Raw genomic sequence first — 19,681 nt, forward strand, 5'->3', positions numbered from 1 at the left:
TTCTATACATACATACATATACATACATACACATCACCTGCATCCTTTTACAACGTGCTACGATATCTCGCGGCAGTTTCCGCTTAGAACTATCGGCTTCTCGGTACTTTGCTGTTCGCACACGTACTGTCCTAATTTCCTCGATTTATATTCCTGTCAACAATATATATCATAATATAATTTTATATCACAATATAATTTAAACATCATAATAATTTAAAAAATAATATAATTTTTTTAAATAAAAATTATATTATTTTTTATAAAAAAAATTATAGACTTTGTAGAAGATAGAAGAAAAAAACAACTTGCTGTATTATGTTTCTGGCTCATACACTCATTTTGTTAGAGAAAATAAAATATAACGTCCTGCCAACTAATTCTGATAATTTTAAAATTGTAGATCATACGTGCAGATTTTGTAGATATATATATATATATATATATATATATATACTACGTTTACGCGAGCGTTACTTCTGTAGCAACTTACGATAATTTACTCCGCGTAAACAAAGGGTCTCTGCTAAAGACCTCCGTTTACGCGGAGTAAATTATTGTAAGCTTACTACAATACTCCGTTTACGCAGAATAAATTATCGTAAGTTACTTACAGAAATAACGCTCGCGTAAACGTAGTATTAGTCACATGAGGTAATTCCTCTATTACCTTTTATTACATATTGTATAAAAAATACGAGCATCACGTTATAATTGGGAAAATCATCGCGCGAGAAGAAAGATATGTAGTAATCAGCGAACGTGAGAAAATGTTTTATTTGGGAACTCGAACCAAGAGGGTTGGACGCTAGGCTAACAATAATATAACCTGTCTCGTTAAAAATTGTTAAAAAAACCATAAAAAACCTAAAAGCCGAACTTCAGACCATGGTTTGACCTCGAGTTGCAGCATTCATCTCGACTATCTTCCTTCTTCTTCTTGTATCAGATAATTAGACTATCTTCGTATCTTCCATCTAAAATCTAAGTAGTTCGGACATGAACGGCATGAACCGTAGCACGGACACGAACCATTACCGAGCGTAAAGCCTGTATCACACTACGGGTTGGGAATCCCAACTTGGGATTGGTCGTGTTCAGCAGACCAAGCCGCTCAGTAGCAGTCGAACGTGATTGGCTATTACTTTTAGAACCAACCAATCAACGCAGAGTGTTGATAAGACGAACTCAACAGTTGTGTCTGCTGAACGCGGCCAATGAGATGTCCGTGATCCGCGCGCTCTCCTTGATTTCGCGCGACGCGCGCGTCGGCACTGTTGGCAGCAGTGTCGACGATTGACAGAAGGGGCGGAGGAGGAAGGAGGAGGAATTTGGCCAACAAACGGAGAACCTGTTGTTCGCGAACGAGTGTAGTCAGGGAATGTAGGCACGCCGTGAACGTGAATGCCATCATGAACGCCAAAAGAAATCCGCAGCATGTGTCAGATTCGTACAACGGAGGTAATCCCGCCGCGATCCACGCTTCGCTTTCGCGTATATTGTCGAGTCGCGCGAGCAGACGCGCGCGCGTATACTGATCGGGGAAAAACGCGCGTACGCGACACGATCGTAGATAGTAAACTGAAAAACCGTCTGCTGGGCGTCCTTATGGCGTCTGCTATTACACGAAAACAACTTTTGCTCGGCGTATATGGAAGCGTTCCAGCGATGTTGCTTCACTTAAGACGGATCAACGTCATCCGACGCGAATTGCACGGATTTTAGTTTTTTTTTTTTCTTTTTTTTTCTTAAATAATTGAAATGTATATTTTTCAGGCGTGATCTTTACGACTAGTTTAACTTTAATTACTGAGGTCATGGAGAAACTTCATGTTGACAATAGCGCGTTTTATCGAATAGAACATTTATGCACTTCTTGTTACGTATCTCTCCCTTTTACGTCTCCATCTCTACCAATGTGATTAACTTTAATCTCGGTTTTACGTACTTTTTATCATTTTCTTGTTCTAAAAACGAAAAGAAGATAAGAAGTTAAACCGCGAGATTGAAATTAATCTGTATTGATAGAAATGGACATGCAATGATACGAAATATACGCATATGTGAAACAAAATCTGTTGTCGACACAGAAAATATTGTAATTTCAGTATTTGTCTTTCGTTAAAGCTCCATAACATGATTTATAAAAGTTTTCTAACACTACGTATTGAAAGAATTGATTTTTTCTTCAGAGAATTTAACTTTTTTTCAGTTGAAAATACATATTTAGTATTGCAGGATCAATATATAGATATAATTGAGGATAATTGTAAAAACTTTTACAGATACTATAGGAAGAGACAGTCCGTCAGCATTGTTGGAGGTACTCGCAGAGGTTGCTTCGCAAACATTGCACTCCGAAAAGAAACATATTAACTCAATGCTGACGCTGCAATACAAACCGAAAACAGCGAGTGTGAAACGGAAAGAGTCATGCTTTACTGTACCTCAGCTTGCGTCCATGTCTGTTTCACATCTCGTTAAGCAATTTGCCGTTTTTACAAGCGACGAGCTCAAAAGACAATATTCCTATACCTGTGCGTTAGTGCCTGGTTGCCATCGGACATATACCAGTTTTGCTAGCGAGGAAAAGGCTAGAGTGCGCATTAAAAATCACCTGGAGGAGCATTTAGAACACCTGAAAGCAGATAAAGAGACTTGTACGTACTAGTAAGCTTATTATTGTCCTGTGTTATTACAAATCCATAGAATTATATTAAGAGAAATCTTCGATGATACTTTTTACGATTATTTAATTTTATTAAATTCTAAATTTATTAAAATGACATGTAAATGCTAATCCTGGAAAAGTTTAGTACTGTTAAAAGAATTTTTTTATATTATAGATGATACATTTACAGCGAAAAGTATAAACCATAAGAATTTGAAGACTAATCTGCAAAGTAAGAAAAGTCGGATACAACAGATAAAGAAACCTCAAGAAACGTTAAATAAGGAGAACAAAGATGTGATATTGGAAAAACCCAATTATTTACGTAAAATACACTTAAACGGTATTAACATTAAAGAGAACGAGAAGCAGAAATGTTTTCAGAGATCGGAAAAGGAGGGAGAGCACGATTCTGAATTAAAGAATTCTGAGCAAATAGATATTAAGGTTCTCGGCGATCATAGTTATTCTGAACGATTGGATGACAAGATGCCTAATAGGAGAGAAACGTCTCTTAATAATGTCCCTGATAATACAACGGGAGAAGAAAATGTTAGTGAACAATCTACTAATTACCTAAATTCTTAACATATTATACAATCTAAAACAGTATATAATTGTGAAAAATATACATTACATTTGATATACGTACTATATTTTACAAATATATATTTCTTTCCAGATTGTGTTTATGGTCGTTGGTACTGATAGTGTACACATGAAAGAGTACTCTCACGTTCATCAGAAATTAGCTGAAAATTCTCAAAATTCTAATATTGTTTATTCACCAGGTATGTTCCTAACTTAGTTTATAATTTATAGAATAAAATACATAAAATACAACACTGTCTTATGATTGATGTTATAGAGACGAATACTATTATGCTAAAATATAATTGTATAACACATGTAAATTTCTATTATATTTATGCATATATATTATGAGCAGATAAAACTCAAGTCAGCACGGAATCAAATGTAGAGGTATCTACGACTACCAAGCCTAAAGGAAAAGCAAAGTTTATTGGCACGAGCAAGGAAGAAAGGGAAATGGCACTAGCATATATAGAACGTATTAAAAAGAAGGGTAATCCTACAGGAAACAATCTTCAATGTCGCATCTGTGACCCACCTCGTAGTTTCACAGCGCCTACAACTTTAGTCTCCCATTATCGGAGTCACGCTGGAATAAAGCCGTATGAGTGTTCGATGTGCAAAGCGGTTTTTACAAGAAGGCACAGCTTGAAGTACCATATGTTGATTCATCAAAATGAAACGCGCTTTACGTGCAAAGATTGTGGAAAGAAGTTCAGGCATCCGTCTCACTTTAGAGAGCATCAACGTAGGCACACTGGAGAAGCGCCGTTCGGATGTGATGACTGTGGGCAACGGTTAGTAAAATTATTGTTTAGAAGTATATTTAGACAGTATATTTATGAATTATGTGGATAGTAATATATTTTATACAGACGTTTACATTCTATTTTTATAAATAAGTTAAAGCCAAATGAGATTTTTAATTTAATTTTAACTAAAAAAATTCTCTGTCTTTCTAATTCTATCTCCAGAGAAAGAGACACAAAATCGATTGACATTGATAGTTTCGATTATATAACATAAATATTTTGTCTTTTGTGTTAGGTTCAAAACCAGGAACACTTATAAACGTCATTTAAAAACACGACACAATAAAATTCTCACCACACTTGGCGAAGTCTTGCATCCACCGGAAGAAGACGTTCAAAAAGTTCGGACTAATCGAAAAAGAAAGGATTGCACTGTAGAAGTTGCGATGAGTGTCGATGACATCACGTCCGATGCAATTGTAAAGTTCACAAACCATGACGAAACTCAAGTTATTACAAATACAGTAAAAGAGTATGTTCTGAAAGAGGATATCGATAGTAACAGAAATTGGGAGACGAACAATATAATACAGATTGATAAATTTGGGAGTTTTGAGATTTGCTCGGAATCTCAATTGAATAAGACTGATGGTATAGAGACTGAAATAGCTGTAGATTGTAAATATCCCGATAGGGAGAACAGTAACGTCAATGTGGAATGTATTAACGGTATAGAGGACGGCCTGCTGCAATTAAAAGATCCTTTTTACGATAACTTAAGAGTAACTAATAATGAGGAAAATCATGTTGTCTATCAGCATAATATCGAAGATCAGGATAAGATTTACGAGTGTAGTAATGAAATGAGATGCGAAGTGAATGGTAGAAACGAGACACAGAATGAAGAAAAAGAAGAAATACTGGAGATAAACGCAGATTTTCCAGAAGAACAAGACGAAAGCAATTTACAAGTACGGCATAAATCTACGCATGATTATCATAAGGAAATATGCAACAATAATACACAAGAAAGAAACACAACATACAAACATTTAAGAACAGAGCAAACAGAAGCTGCAAGTTCCAATAAAAATGATCAAAAATATGACGTACACGTTATTACGCAGAACGATGTCACGAATGAAAAATCTACAAAATCTGATAATTTCGATATTGAAAGTAAAGAGTATCCAGGAAATAACATCTGTGCGCAGATTATATACGCAAATATTAATATCTCGCAGACATTGAATGAAGATAGCGAAGAGAGTATTCCAGAAAATCAAAATATATTGCAAGAAAATGAATGTATAACTCAGTCTGTTGCGACAGATGTGGTAGAAATCTTAAATGTTTCTCCGAAAGATTCTGTCGAGGCGAATCAGGAAACCGATCAACGACAAAATCATCAGTATTTATACGTCCGTTCCGAAGAGTTGAGTAAACTAATCGCTCAGAATAAATACGTAACCATACCGCTACATCAGATCAAGTTGTGTCGCGAACATGGATTGCAAGCGAAGGTGGACAACCAGAAATCGATATATATCATAAATGAGGATATACGAACAATTATAAAGCAATCTGACAAACAAAATACGATTTTAGTTTTATCTAGCGATAGCTTCAAGAGTAGCATTTTTCAAATTGACAAGAATAGTATTATTGTCAAAGCTCTGAAGAGATAGATCGATGTGCAAAGTAATAATATTTGTATAATAAGATATGTAAAGTTTAACGTTGATTACATTCAAAATATATTTTGTAACATAGCAATGCGCTAATAGACACAATCGATTGATTGAAGTACATATGCAATAATCGTTGTAACATATAATAATCTTAAAAGGAAAGAAATAACACAGCATAATGCTACACCTTTTTTGCTTGTATAAATATTTAGAAAGCAAAACCAAATAGATGTAATCGTGTTTCTCATTTTTATTACGAGATATAATTAACTTAAGAAAAAGAAGTGACGGACTAATGAAAATATTCTTGTCGATTTGACGATGCGTGGTATTTTTATTGTAAGCAATGCGAGTTAATAGTGCTGGCATTTATTTGTTTTACAGTTTAAGAGATTATTTTTATAAGTTTTTAAAATATTCTTATAATAATATAGTAATATTATAATAATCTCATAATAATGTTATTATGAACTGTGGTTATGAGCTTGTATTGATTGCAATAATTACCTGCATTATTAAATTTCCAAGTTTAATATCAAATTGATATTCAAAATTAAATTTTGCAATCTTCAATTTCGTTCTTGACATGTACGGAAAATAAATGTATGCAGTTTATTTGTAGTTTCACATCTATTACTTTTATTAGATGTGGTCCTACTAACTTATATTTATTTAGCAATCATAAAAAAATATGAAAATATGGTGAAGTGCCAAATGTAAGAAAGTATGTTACAGCTATATAGTCTTGATTTAGTTTCATATAAAATTTCCCATTTTTTTAAGATTGTGGAGGGTCTCGTAAATGTACTGCTATATAATTTATTTTTAGAACAATTCTATTGAAGCTTTTTATCTCTGCTGTCTTTAAAATTATTATTTTAGAAGATATTTCTTTTATAGAGTGCATTAAGTAATAACACATTTAACATTTTGTGAAGCAATTATATTTTATACTATCTAAATAAGCAAATTATAGGCGTTTATAAGTTTACGTGCAATTTAAAAACAAAGTTCAGTTGTCTATGTTAAATAGATTTTTCTATTTGCAAACTGTGTAATGTGCACTGTAACGCACTTTGAATATCGCAGCTTCTCGCATTTTTTTTTACAACGGTCTTGGCCAGTACATCTTTTTTCAAAAAAAAAAATGTATCTTTCAAGATATTTATCGCAGTAAGTTATTAAGCTACAAATATTCGAGAATCCACACATTAAATATCAATAACTATGTGTCTACACATTAAGTGCAAATAACTCGCAAACCACATTTTCCATCTGATTTACAAATTTCCAAATTTTTAAATAACGTAAAAATAAATTATTTTATCTGTATAAAGTTTATGTCCAGGAAGTTCCGAGATTTATTTGATTGCAGTCTAATTAGGAACATTATTGATCGATTTTTGTTTAATTGTTATGGCTTGAACTCTCTTCTTTAGTGGCATCTTTAACTAATCAATCTAAGAGTCTGTTACAGTCTTCCTTGGTGATATAAAATATCTTCTAAAATCGCCAAATCGAACTTTAGTTCACCTTCAGTTATGCCACAGCTAAATATTCTTACCCTAATAAGTTTTTCTAAAAAAAGAACTAACGTTTTAATCTGCAGATTTTATTCGATAAGATACAAGATGTGCACTGCTCACCTGAAATAGACCTGCAAGTCTGAGAGTCTTCGACTCTCATGCCAAAGTCTGTTGAACAAACCTGTGAAAAATCTGATACTTTTAAAAAGTTTCTGCAGATTTAGGGACAGCTATTACAACTAAACTCTAAGTAGTCGTCCAGAAAATTTGGGCGATAGTTTTCTCTCTCAGGCCTACTCCTCACACTCGGTTCTGTAATCACAAAATGACATTTGGAATTGTTGTACAGCATAATGTTCACGTATACTAGCTTGTCTATCGTTAACTAGACGAAGTTCCCAAAAACAAAACTAACCGAATATCCTTTACTTATCTGGAGTAAATTTAAACTCGGAACTTTCTCGAAATGTAAATAGTAAAATTGATCGATTCGAATAATTTCACATTTCTTATGCAGGTATAATAAAGATCACAAATGTACCAATATGTGATTAATGTATATATAGAATGCGGTAGTAGAACTGAAATAATTGCTCGTGTAAAGAAAGAAAATCGAAACTATAGAACAAGTCTCTACGAAGCTACGCTTTACGAGAAAATCGATTATTAAGCCTGTGTGTTGCAGTCTATATAGTCTCTTACAATTACATTATATTACACGCCATCCTGTACTATCGTTTTCACAATTTCTCACAGTCTCAATAATTCGCAGATCCAATTCTTTGACAAACATATCAGTAATAATAACAAATAATGCATTTATATACAATAATAACCAGATAACTTTTAATACCATGTATAAGGTAATGAATATGACGAATAAAATAACAATAGTCAAGATACTAATTAACAAGATAGATCATATTATACTATACAACTTATGTCTAAAAACAATATTATTATAAAGGGTGCCTTTTTGATAAAATAGAAATAAGATTTATCAGATTACAAAAGTACGGTAGCTAATAACATAGCTAATAAACATTAAATATTTACGAATTACGATATTCGTAATGATAGAGGATAAAAAAAAACAAATAATCTTTATATAATCTTCTATAAAATTATTTGCATTAATAATAACCAGTCTGATGATTGCATATAACGTTGTAGAAATTTAGACAGGCGAAAGGCTTATGTGATGCAAATTTACTCAAGAACGTTCTCGCAGAAGTTTTACGTTGTACAATTTCGCGGCTCGCTCATGATTATACATATACACAATAACAGCGTGCTTTGAAACCGTGAGCCTAATTCGCGCCGCAACTTATCGGCTATGTAAAGAACAATAATTTTGCTTACTAGAATAATGTATTTTTCTACGTATATTTTGTACTTACGAATAAATTTCTAAAAATATTCTGCGTGGATCATTTCCGATTACCTACCCGCTAAGTAGTTTTTAAGTCAAGTCAAGGGAGTTGGCGTGCAAGTGGCGTTAAAGTTTTCTACGAATGCGAATATCCTTCATGAATACGAGAGGGTCAACGTGAGAGTTAATTTGTTTAATTATTAATTGTTTTGTAGAGATTTTAAATCGATGACAAGTTACATGTCTCAGGTAGTAAACTGACGTTATTTTGACATTAAAATGACGAATAATGTCAGTTTGCAGCTTGGAGTGTTATAATTTTTCATTATTTTACACAAAAGTATAACAATATTACATTCCCTTTGTAATTATCACTCATGCGCTACTAGTAGGATGTTTTACAATTAGCACACGATAACTTGTAACACGATACTCGTGAAACACCTGTCCTTTCGATTGAGATGTCGGCTCAGATTATTGATATTATTTTGGAATTCGTTGGCTTTCTCTTGTGAAATCTTTCAGAACTTTTCGCCCGGAACTGAAAAATCGGGACACGCAAGAGAGCTCGAAAACAGTTGTAACGAGTGGAAGAATAAGAGCGAATCAGACCAAGTCCTCTTTGTTAGCTCATCTCCTAATTAGGTCCTTGTCTACTCCGTCTAAATAAAATTACCGATTTAAATTATATTCGGGAACCCTGAAAAAATGTCCCAGAAATTTTCATATTATTAATCAGATGTTCTATGAAAAATTTCAAGACTTTCTCAGAACTTGTTATACGCGTTGGGACGTCTTTCATAAAGAGTCAAACAAAATAATAATGAAATATTTCAGATTTCTCTCGGCAATACATGTTTGTCGAAATCTGAATAAATATGAGAAAATCCACGCAATTTATCAGAATTTTTCATATACAGATACAGAAATATTCCAAAAATTCTCATCCAATTTCTGAAAGTGTATCTCAAAAGTTTTACATAAGTATTTTTCATAAATATAAAATATGAGAAATTCTTAGAAAATTTCTGAGAAAATATGAGAAATTGTTTCACTCTAAAGAAGATCACTCAGAAATTCTTTTCTACGTGGAAAAGACGTATCTCAATTGACCAAAATTATTTCCAAGCCACGATACGCCTCGTTTGCGATTTCACTCGACATCTCCGTTGAACCGAGCCCGCGACCTGGGGGGAAGCATCCAAAATATTTACGCCAATTTACGGGCATCTCGGATTCGTCGTCGCAAATGCCAAAACATTCACGACGACGGTCCGTGCCCGGCGATGACAACAAACGCGCGCGCGACCGGCAAACAATTAAACCGGTCGCGACGTGCGACGGGCGTTGCGTTGCGTTGCGTGCCGCGCCGTCGGCCGTCGGCCGTCCTGTTGCTCTCGTTGGAGAACGCGCGGTCGGCGCGGTCTCGTTGGGGAACAAGGTCGCGGGTAAAATGGCGAGCGGCGGACCCCGCTCGGGTCAGGATAAAATGGGACGTACGTGTCGCGCACCGGACGATCGCCGCGGCAACGGGCGGCGGGCGGCAACGGGCGCGATTCCGGCTCTCGGCGTGTTTACTGTTACAGGACGACGTCAGTATACCTGTACCACACAATACTGTGCCTGTACTATACCTGTATCGCTATCTGCCAGTATCGCGAGCGGCGAGGACTCGATTGCAACAGGTGTGCCGACACTGGCCGGTGGCAGTCTCGCCGTCGCTCTCCCGAGACGAAAGCGGGGAACGGAGGTCGCGGCGACGCTCTCTCGAGTACGGATCTCGCGCGAGAAGAATACACGCGGCGATCGTCCGCGCGCCGGGCCGGGGGGTGTCGCGCTCTCGGTCTCCAAACAAAAAACGGAGCGCAACAGGCGAGACCAACTGTTCGCGGTATACCTCTCGGACGGCGAGTCCGCTGTGCATCCCATTATCCGCGAATTGTCGAGGTCGACGCGAGTGGTCCTCGCGCTTTCAGCGACGCGATACCGAGTGCGCGATACAGCGGCTCTCGCCCGGAGAAGGTGTTTGAGGCTCCACGAACGCGACGGCATCTGTTACTCGGGAGTTAAAGAGTCAAAGCTAACAATAGGAGGAGTTTTATCGCACCTGGAGGTAGCGGCGCTCGTTGGTGCGCGACACCGGAACTCGCAGCGGTAGCAGAGCGGACCCGCTCCTGCCGGGTGGGACGAGGAGGGAACGAGCGGCGGCGTCGTCGGCCGCGTGTACCATGCGCGCGAGAAGATCCCCGTCATTCCGGAGTACCGAAAACGACTCGACGACGACGCGTCGTACCCGCGCGCGGCGACACGCGCCGTCGGCGTAAATATTGAGACAACCGGTGACGCAACATTAGTTTGCGCGCGAGGCATGATAATAAGCGGGGACGTCGTCGTTGCTCGTCGGCGCGCCTCGCGATCAGATAAAGCGCACGAAATTGTTCCCCGCCCCGAGGTCGACGCACCGCCGCCGCTCGCGTATCCGTCGCGGAGGAGAAGCCTGATAAAAGATTCAGTCCGGTTCCGTCGCCGCTGCCGGCCTGCCGTCGCATTCCCGAATTCCCGCTGGCGGAAACGCGCGACATGGAGGTGAGTCCCCTCACACGCGTAACAACTCTCTGTCTCTCTTTCCGTCCTGCCTCGACGAGGAGTGCGAAGGGTCGTCCAAGTGAGACGTGGAGACTCGGGTTGCTGCCTGAATAGTGACGTCACTGGAGATGAGATACCTGTCCGCACCTGCCTAATGTTAGGGCTGGCTATATATAGCGCTATCAGCAACAGTGACATACGTGACATGTATATTTACCTGCTTGTATATTCCTACGCTGTCTTGAATTACACTTCGTTCAAGCGGCTAGTCTAGGTTTCATTCAGACGACCCTTGTATAGAAGCCGTGAAGCCTTCAGACGTGTATCTTCGTGATGTTCCAGAGTAACTGATCCTGTCCCAGGTGTCCCTTACGCTTCCTGCGATTTAAAATGAAATCCACGTACGCTTACGTCCTGTCGATGTAGATTGACTTTAAACCTCGGTTTAACTTACTTTTTATCTTTCTTTAATTTTTAGAACTAGATGAAAAGTAAGTTAAACGAGATTGAAATTAATCCGCGTTGAAATGAGCATTATAGGAGGAAAGTTGGGCGGAGAAGCAGTTTGGTGAAGAAAGCAAGTATCGGCAAATCGGGAAAGTGTAACTAAACGGAATAAATCTGCTGTCATGTAAGCGTGAGACACGATCTTATTTACCTCTAACTTCTTCGAGCGAAAGGACGTTACGCAAAACGTGGACCTACGATCCGTGAGACATCTCTTCGTATTTGCTTCAAAGTAAAAAAAGAAACTTGCTTTATTATAGTTTGATTTTATATATTGCATATTTCCTTCTGGACCTCTTTCTCTCGGAGAATCAATAAAATGAAACTAAATGCGAACATATAGAGACAATAAAAATGAACGTATACAATTATTGAATGAGGAAATAAAGAGCTTGAAAAAAGTTTTAGATTTAAGATGTAATTATTTCGTTACTTTACACAATTTGCGCGATGGATATTTACAGCGATCTGGACGAGAGATTTGGATTCTGATGAGCGAGAGTTAAATCTCTATTGACATTGCTACCGTGTTTACAGTGACATTTTTCAATGAGTCGCCTATGTAACGTTGATATCGTATCTCTCGCTTTACTGCCTCTCCGTAAAGTTTATTAATTTGGCGTTTTAATTGCAAGGCAACGACAGCAGAAACGATAAAAATTCCTGGTTGGAAACTGAAAGGATTAAAATAAACGCGTGCTTATAATTGTTCCATCGTTATCTAAAACAATTAGACCGATGACGCGACATAGTTTGCGTAATATTACCGTTTGGTAGTTGAAACATCAGTCAATAAATGATATTTGCAAAGTCATCGCGATTTTCCTATTTATACGATCGCGGAAAATTTTTGTTCGTCCTTTTTAAATTCTAAACAAATTTGTGGCATGGAATTCTTAGGTAATTACATTCGTAAAGTACAGAATTTTGAGATACAATATAGTTATATTATAATAATATAGTATAAAATGTGCCTTTTTCAGTCAATACTTTTGCCAGTGATTTCAACTGCTGGTTCTTTGCTTATTTGCATTAGAAAATATATAATAATAATTAATGCGGCTATTGACGAGAAACTTGGGATATTAATTAGATACTTCTACTTACTTTCTTTCGAACGAAATGTTTTACAAAAGTTACAGACATCAATTTCATTTAAAAATTGAAAGAAATGAATGAATCATCTCTTCTATTTGCAAAAAAAGAAAAAATACAGTAGCTTGTCGTCCATGCGTAGTCGACATGACATTTTCGATTTCATTAATTAGCATTTTTAGACGATCATGTATGTCACAAGTTGAAATCGGCATCGATGAGAGACCTTGGAAGACCGATCCTTCTGAAGTCGATTGACTTCGAACTATTACTCACAGTTGACGTAATATCGTACGCGATCTTCATACGGAATCATACTAATTGTAAGCTCATGATCGGAATGGAGAGAGCGCATTTATATTTAACGCTAAATACAATGTAAAAACATGGATCTCTGTTTCTAAAAGAAAGCAAAATGATTATACGAATTACAATTAAAGTCGAGGCAGCAATCTAGCTTAGATAGGCTGTCCTTTTTTACATGGCAACCTTATTTACGACAAGGATAAAGAAAATCGACAGAAAGTTGATTTGATTGAAGTTTCATATGACTGTTGACGCTTTTTAATTCTCAATTATTACTCCACATATATATGACGAGGCTAATGAGCCCTAATATTCTTCAATATTCTATCCTTTTAAGTGCTGTCTGCATTTTATAATTTATAATGCTCGGAGGAGAATGGAATTTTTGACAGTACAAATGTTGCTCGGTCCTTAAGTCGGTCGTCCGGGCACTCTCGAAGGTATAGCGAAGATGGTGCACGCGTCGAGAGAAGAGAGACGAAAAGAGCGGTAGGAAGAGTCGTGGCCCATTTCTTTTAGAAGGGAAACGAGATGATTACAGTTAAAGCCGTTACCTCTTCGTCAGTGCTCGCTCAGTTTTCTGTGTGGATGGCATTCCTGACCGGCGTCGCGTCACAGCTGGAAATCCTCGTGAGAAATCCTCGGCTATATCGGCTGCTGCAGCTCGGTAGCGGCTCTCTGTCCTCGCCTCGCCTTTCGTACACGTTCCACGTCAACCCTTTTACGGCACCTCTCTTGCCGTAGAGAGACACACCGACGAGGTATTATTGAAACTGGCCTTGGCGTCTTTTCAGGTCTGAAAAATTAATCATCGCGAAACACTTATCCGAGCGAGATCTTTAATGACACCCGAGTGAATGTAAAGGTTTATGAATCAATGAATAACCGCCGGAGATATAAATAGAGATAGGGCACAGGCTTAATTCTGAAACTTCGGTGTAAACATTCGAAACAGAAGTGAGTCAAAAAGTGATGGGGAAGAGAAGAGAGATTTTTATCGTGACAAAAGCGCCGATCGATGTGTTCGCTGATAAGTACGAAAAAAAGAAAAAAATGTTTCGACGAGAGCCTTGATGTTTTTGACCGAAGGTCATCGCTCGATCGCAATTTCGCCCGTATACCCTTTTCGGGAAATGTGTCATTTTATTTGTCCGCTTCGGGGCTTCACGAATGACGTGTCGGGCGGCGTTGCAGAGAGTCAGAGAGGTTGCGATATACTTTCTTCTAGAGATAAAACTGATAACGCTCGATACGTGATCGATAGAGGCGAGCGCGAGGATGACGGTCATTGTTGCAACGAGCGATTTGTTGCACCGCTTGAAAAACCCTTTCACCTTCCTACCGCACGTATATATGTACGTAATTCTTTGAAAGCGGTCTCGTTCTCCACAGTGGTTGGTATCACTCGAATGGAACGGCGTATCTGTTTATCAATAGTTTGCAATCGATCCATTAATCGGCGTTAAATAACGAGATATATAAATACGATGAGAAAGATATCGAGAGAGATACATGCATTGCACACACATACGCAAAACGATGAACATACAAGTTTAAAAGACCGCACGCCCGTGTCCTTCGGTATCTGCGGATCGGTTATCGGAAACTCTAATACTCGTCAAAAAGAATCAGATAAATTCTTCAAAACTATTCGATCTACTCTTCGATCGGATATCGACTGGATGACGGAGTTAATGCTTCGTTTTTTAAATGCAACTTTAATGTCTTGAAATTTCTGAATTCCTCGCGAAGAGATCAGAACTCTGATTAGAAGCATATATAAATTTTTATGTCAAGCAATCAATCTCGTGTATCTTCTCCTAAAGAAAAGTTAAGAGTTAAACGTGTGGTGAAAATACAAACACCGCCGTGTGTTTGTATTTTCACCCACATAGTGTTTTATATATTCTTACATTCATGAGAAATGTTCGGTATGCGCGCACAGGCGGAGCGTAGACTGGAGCAGTTGAAGAGGGCGACGGACAGAATACAAAGGGAAATCGAAGAAGTCACCGAGAGGGAATACGAACTGCGGAACGTGGGTAGCATTAAAACCACATCCCACGAGACAGTGGACTGCAAGGTATCTTCGAAACGCATGCTCCAAATAACACGGTTTGGCGTCTGTGCTTTTCTCCGTCTACAAGTCCCACGCGTATTTTTAACGCTCCTTTTTATCTGTAAAAATAAAAATAGTAGAGTTTCTCTGAGTTTCAAGTGATACGAAGAAAGAGATACGCTTGAAGACGCGCGTGAAATCAATTCTTAAGCGCGAAAAAGATCCGTTTGTATGTTGAAATAATATTTAACTAGCGATTTTACTGCGTAGGTGCGTCGTATGCCGCAGGCTCTGGTCTCGGGCAAGCTGAAAAGGACAACGTCCACGCCGCAGATACTGGAGACAGTCAGCCCGACGCCGCTGTCGCCAAACCTGACGCCAAAGATGACGAACGGCGTGATATCCACGCGCACCACGCCGACACCGCTGCGTTTCGCGACTACGCCGAGCCAGAAGGGTCTGATGCACAGGTTCCTGGCTACCCGAGGAAAGCTCTACAGGAACAAATCGCCGAACAATGACAGTTTGAGTCCTCCCATAACGCCCACCATCACGCTTAATCCTCTGAGCATCAAGGCCTTCAATAGAACGTTGGAGATACCACTGGAGCCGGACGACGAGCCAAAGAAGCCATTAACGAGGAAGGGATACGTTCCTGTCGAGAAAAAGATTCAAAAGGAGCTACATGACATGAGAGAACGAGAGAACGAATTGAGGTGTTGAAATTTTTAGATTAAACAATTCAATGCGAGGGTGTGGTCCAAACCGTTTTTAAAATAATAAATTAAAGAAGAAGATTAAAAGTCTATCTGAGATTAACTTTTCAATTTTTTTAGAATTTTTAAAAAGTAATTTGAAAAGTAATTTTTATTATATTTCCAATCCTGCGACAATAATTACTAATACAAATTAAATAATGATTTACTTAGATGATTCATTTAACATCTGATTTTGTTTGTAATAAATGAAGCGTTAAAGAAGATATAACGCTACATTGTCAAGGCAAATTGTTGCACGCTGTAATAAAAATTTTGAGGAGTTATTTCACTTGATTATTACATTTGCAAACTCAAACTAACGTTTATCTTTGTAGATTAATGAGATCGCAGATGTTGGCGAAGTCTCAGCCGAATCTACTTGACATAGGAAACGATAACGATTCCGATATTTACGACGGCTCCGGTTCTCTCAGAAGCGGCGCTTCCACTAATACTTTAAACGAGGATGAAACAGAGAGAGACCATAAGGGAAAACATAAGGTTAGCAATATTTTCACACAATTATAATTGATACGATTATAATTAATTACTAATATTACTGATTAGAATCAATCGTCGAAACAAACGCGTAATTTGTAACGATCAAGGCAATTCATTGAAACGCGTTCGTCGACAATTTGACTAACAATAAGCGATAAAAGATCTCTTTTCATTTACAGCCTAATCCACGACGCCGCAACACGCTCATCGCGCAATGGGAAAATTTGATAGCCGCCAAGAAAGAGTCTATCGAAAATAACAACGAAAAAGATAGCTACTTTTGAAAGTTCTGTAGCCTTACGTATCTGTTTGCAACTTCATCTTTATCTTTATCCTATCGTTTTTCCGTTCTATCTAAATGATCGATCGTAAATCAGTAATACTTATTAATATTACACCGAACAACCGTTTGTATTGTAACAAGACCGTTGCTCCGCTTTTTTTTTAAGCGTATCTTAAATGCATGGATATCTTCTTGTTTTTTTTAAATCTTGTTTTATATGTATAGTTTGTTCACGAATGAACAATTTTCTTTTTGTGTTTATATATTTATGCGCTCCAGCGTTAATTAGAATATACCACGTCGCCGCTGCGTGTGTTATCAGTATTAAAAGTTGTGCTGGCTTAAATGTTATTAAAACGCAACTGCTTATGAAATTGAAGGATCTTTTTAAATAGGGTACACACTTTGTTTCCGATTCGTTTTCGATGGATTGGATAACACGAACACGATATGTAAAATATCCTCACTCGCGAGCGAGTGAAGAAGTTCTCGTACGTTTGTCGTTTAACGTAACTTTGCGGGTGTAAAGTGCTTATTAATTATAACGATCGTTAGTTTACTCGATCAGCGTATGTATAGTATTATATATATCTATATTAAATATTAATTAGAGTAATTATTGTAAAGATAGTAAGATATTCGATGGATACCTGCATGCACCTGAAAAATTCCATAATAATAACAATATCAAATAATAATTACTACCTATTACGGAGTATTATGCGCGAGATTATTAGACAAAGACATAGCTCTGGACTAAACTGAAAATTACGCATATTGGTTTTCGCGGTCGTGCAATATTAAATTAGACATTTAATCTCTACAACGCAGTTTTAATTTTATAATTTGCAGTTGTTGATGGGTATTTTGATTACAGGCCGGAATACCTCGAAATATTGATTGCAATTTATTAATAAATAAAAATGTTAAATGTGAATAAATTGATACATACTGATCGAGACTGAATAGAAAAATATATGATTAAAAGTGTATAAAGAAAATATCGAATGTAAAAATAAAAATTGTGCTGTAATAATATATCTTTTAAAGCGAAAGGTGTATTTGAAAATTGATAAAAATATTAATTTTTAATTTTAAAATGTAGGTTGTTTTTTGCACGTTTTGAGCTATGCATTATTTTTCCTCGACTGATTAGTACTCTCGTTAGTATTGTCATATTTACGCAATCGATGTTGTTGAGAAAATTCTTTGGTGTTTGTAACATTTACTACTGGTTGGTCTGTCATTTTAGTTTTAGATACATTTATATCATTATCATGTTGACCAGATGAATATCTATCTTGAGTACCATTATTCACAGAATTATGTGTAACATCTGTATTATTCTTATCCATATCTGTATTCATATTACTCGAGTTTTCCACTTGCGCTGCATTAATCGTATTTATTAATTATATTTGGTATTGATGTCTTCTTCGTTTGATTTACATCTTGATTAATTTTCAATGATGACATACCACCAATCGGTTCTTCCACTAATGCCCTGTGAAAAAAAAATTTATAACTAAAAGTTTAGTTGTGATTGGTAACACCGGAACAATGGACTGAAGTAAATGAAGTAAATATGGTTTTTAATATAGAATTTGTCTACTTTATTATGTTACTTAATCGTAATAAAGAACAATCACATTAATGTGCAAACAATATTTTTCTAAAAGAAAACTAGCATTAAAAAATATGTATAGATATCAATTTGCATATCTAAAAATTTTATTTACTAATCTGCATAAATTTAAATATGATAATAATAAAATAAATTTAATAAAAAAAATAATACTTAAATTAAAATTTAAATTTTAAATAATAAACCTCTCTCTTTGTTTTGGTGAGTAGTTCGATATATTATTTATATATAAATAATAAACGTCTTTCTTTGTTTTGGTGAGTAGTTTGTTATATTATTTATATATAAGCGCGGGCTCAAAAGCTAGTAAATAATAAACGTCTCTCTTTGTTTTGGTGAGCAAGTGCTTCGATAAATTTGAATAACTGCTCACCAAATCAAAGAGAGAGGTTTATTATAAAGATTTATAATAAAGATTGATATCGAAGTAGCAGAACGATATGGCAGAAATATTAAATAATTTTGAAGATCTCGAAAACAATATTGTGATGTGCAAAAAGTGTAAAAATATATTTAAAATATCACGAAAGAATAAAATACGTGACATTAGAAACCATATACGAAATAAGAGACAAAGATTTATACAAACTTGACAAAGTACCTATTCCCCCTGATGTCAAACGTTCATATATAAGATTGCGTTTTTATGAAGTGCAATGTATTCGTAAACTTCTTCGTAAACTATTATTATTTACTGTATATCCCCGTAGGGTTCACAGTCTAGTATCTTACGGCGTTTTTGAAGGGACGTACCCAATCCTATATATCCCTCTCATCCCTTTCCTTTGGACCAACGGTTTAACGTCTCTTCCGAAAGACGGAGCCCAGTTTGCCCCGCACAAGAGACCTATCTTGCACGGAGGGCGCAGCTTTCGGAAAAAACTTTCCATGGCTCTAGTGGACTCGAACCTGGTTTCTCAGATTACGAGTCTGGCGCTCTACCACTAGACCACACTGCCGCCCTTAAGTGCAATGTATTCATTGCACACAAAAAATCTGCTATCTTTGGAAAATGTCTCGATTAAGGGACCATTTAAATAGTTGTTCAAGACAAAATGATATGTAAGTATACAGTAAAGTAAAAATTTCATATCTTGTTTAATTTGTTTTAATCACGCATTTTATTACAGAAAAATATGTGCAACGGAGGAAACGGATGATGTAGATGTAGAAACTGTATCGGAACCGGAAACCACCAACCAAAACCAACAACTAACGAGAGATATTATGATATCTCAGTTATATGAACATACCCAAGGAGCACAAAAAGTCAAGATGATGTCGTTGTGACGTCAAAATGACGGGAAAAAGTCAGAGTTTGATCACTGCACTATC

The 19,681-nt window shown here is 36.9% G+C and overlaps 2 protein-coding genes and 1 long non-coding RNA gene across 4 annotated transcripts; 2 read left to right on the forward strand and 1 right to left on the reverse strand.

Annotated features, from left to right (window-relative positions):
• Positions 1–1,330: 1,330 nt before the first annotated feature.
• LOC139781334 (uncharacterized) lies at positions 1,331–8,653 on the forward strand. Its single transcript, XM_071720207.1, has 6 exons — positions 1,331–1,461; positions 2,286–2,660; positions 2,847–3,223; positions 3,354–3,462; positions 3,621–4,062; positions 4,313–8,653. The coding sequence occupies exons 1-6, from the start codon at positions 1,413–1,415 to the stop codon at positions 5,703–5,705; spliced, it is 2,745 nt and encodes a 914-aa protein (XP_071576308.1). The 5' UTR covers positions 1,331–1,412; the 3' UTR covers positions 5,706–8,653.
• Positions 8,647–13,689, reverse strand: LOC139781600 (uncharacterized). Its single transcript, XR_011720589.1, has 5 exons — positions 13,655–13,689; positions 11,851–11,924; positions 11,410–11,570; positions 9,745–11,343; positions 8,647–9,268 (listed from the first exon to the last, which is right to left on the reverse strand). It is a non-coding gene; the product is annotated as an uncharacterized lncRNA (long non-coding RNA).
• Mdu (mitotic spindle positioning protein meduse) lies at positions 11,060–18,149 on the forward strand. Of its 2 annotated transcripts, none has more exons than XM_071720392.1 (5): positions 11,060–11,192; positions 15,046–15,183; positions 15,430–15,875; positions 16,253–16,418; positions 16,598–18,149. In XM_071720392.1, the coding sequence occupies exons 1-5, from the start codon at positions 11,187–11,189 to the stop codon at positions 16,700–16,702; spliced, it is 861 nt and encodes a 286-aa protein (XP_071576493.1). In that variant the 5' UTR covers positions 11,060–11,186; the 3' UTR covers positions 16,703–18,149. The 2 variants fall into 2 exon arrangements, with proteins under 2 accessions (XP_071576493.1, XP_071576496.1); XM_071720395.1 differs by lacking the exon at positions 11,060–11,192 and adding an exon at positions 13,532–13,861.
• The last annotated feature ends 1,532 nt before the right edge of the window (positions 18,150–19,681 follow it).

This window comes from Temnothorax nylanderi, unplaced genomic scaffold, assembly GCF_030848795.1.
Source record: "Temnothorax nylanderi isolate EJ_2023f unplaced genomic scaffold, tnyl_v1.0 TNYL_tig0007_pilon, whole genome shotgun sequence".
NCBI classification, from domain to species: Eukaryota; Metazoa; Arthropoda; class Insecta; order Hymenoptera; family Formicidae; genus Temnothorax; species Temnothorax nylanderi.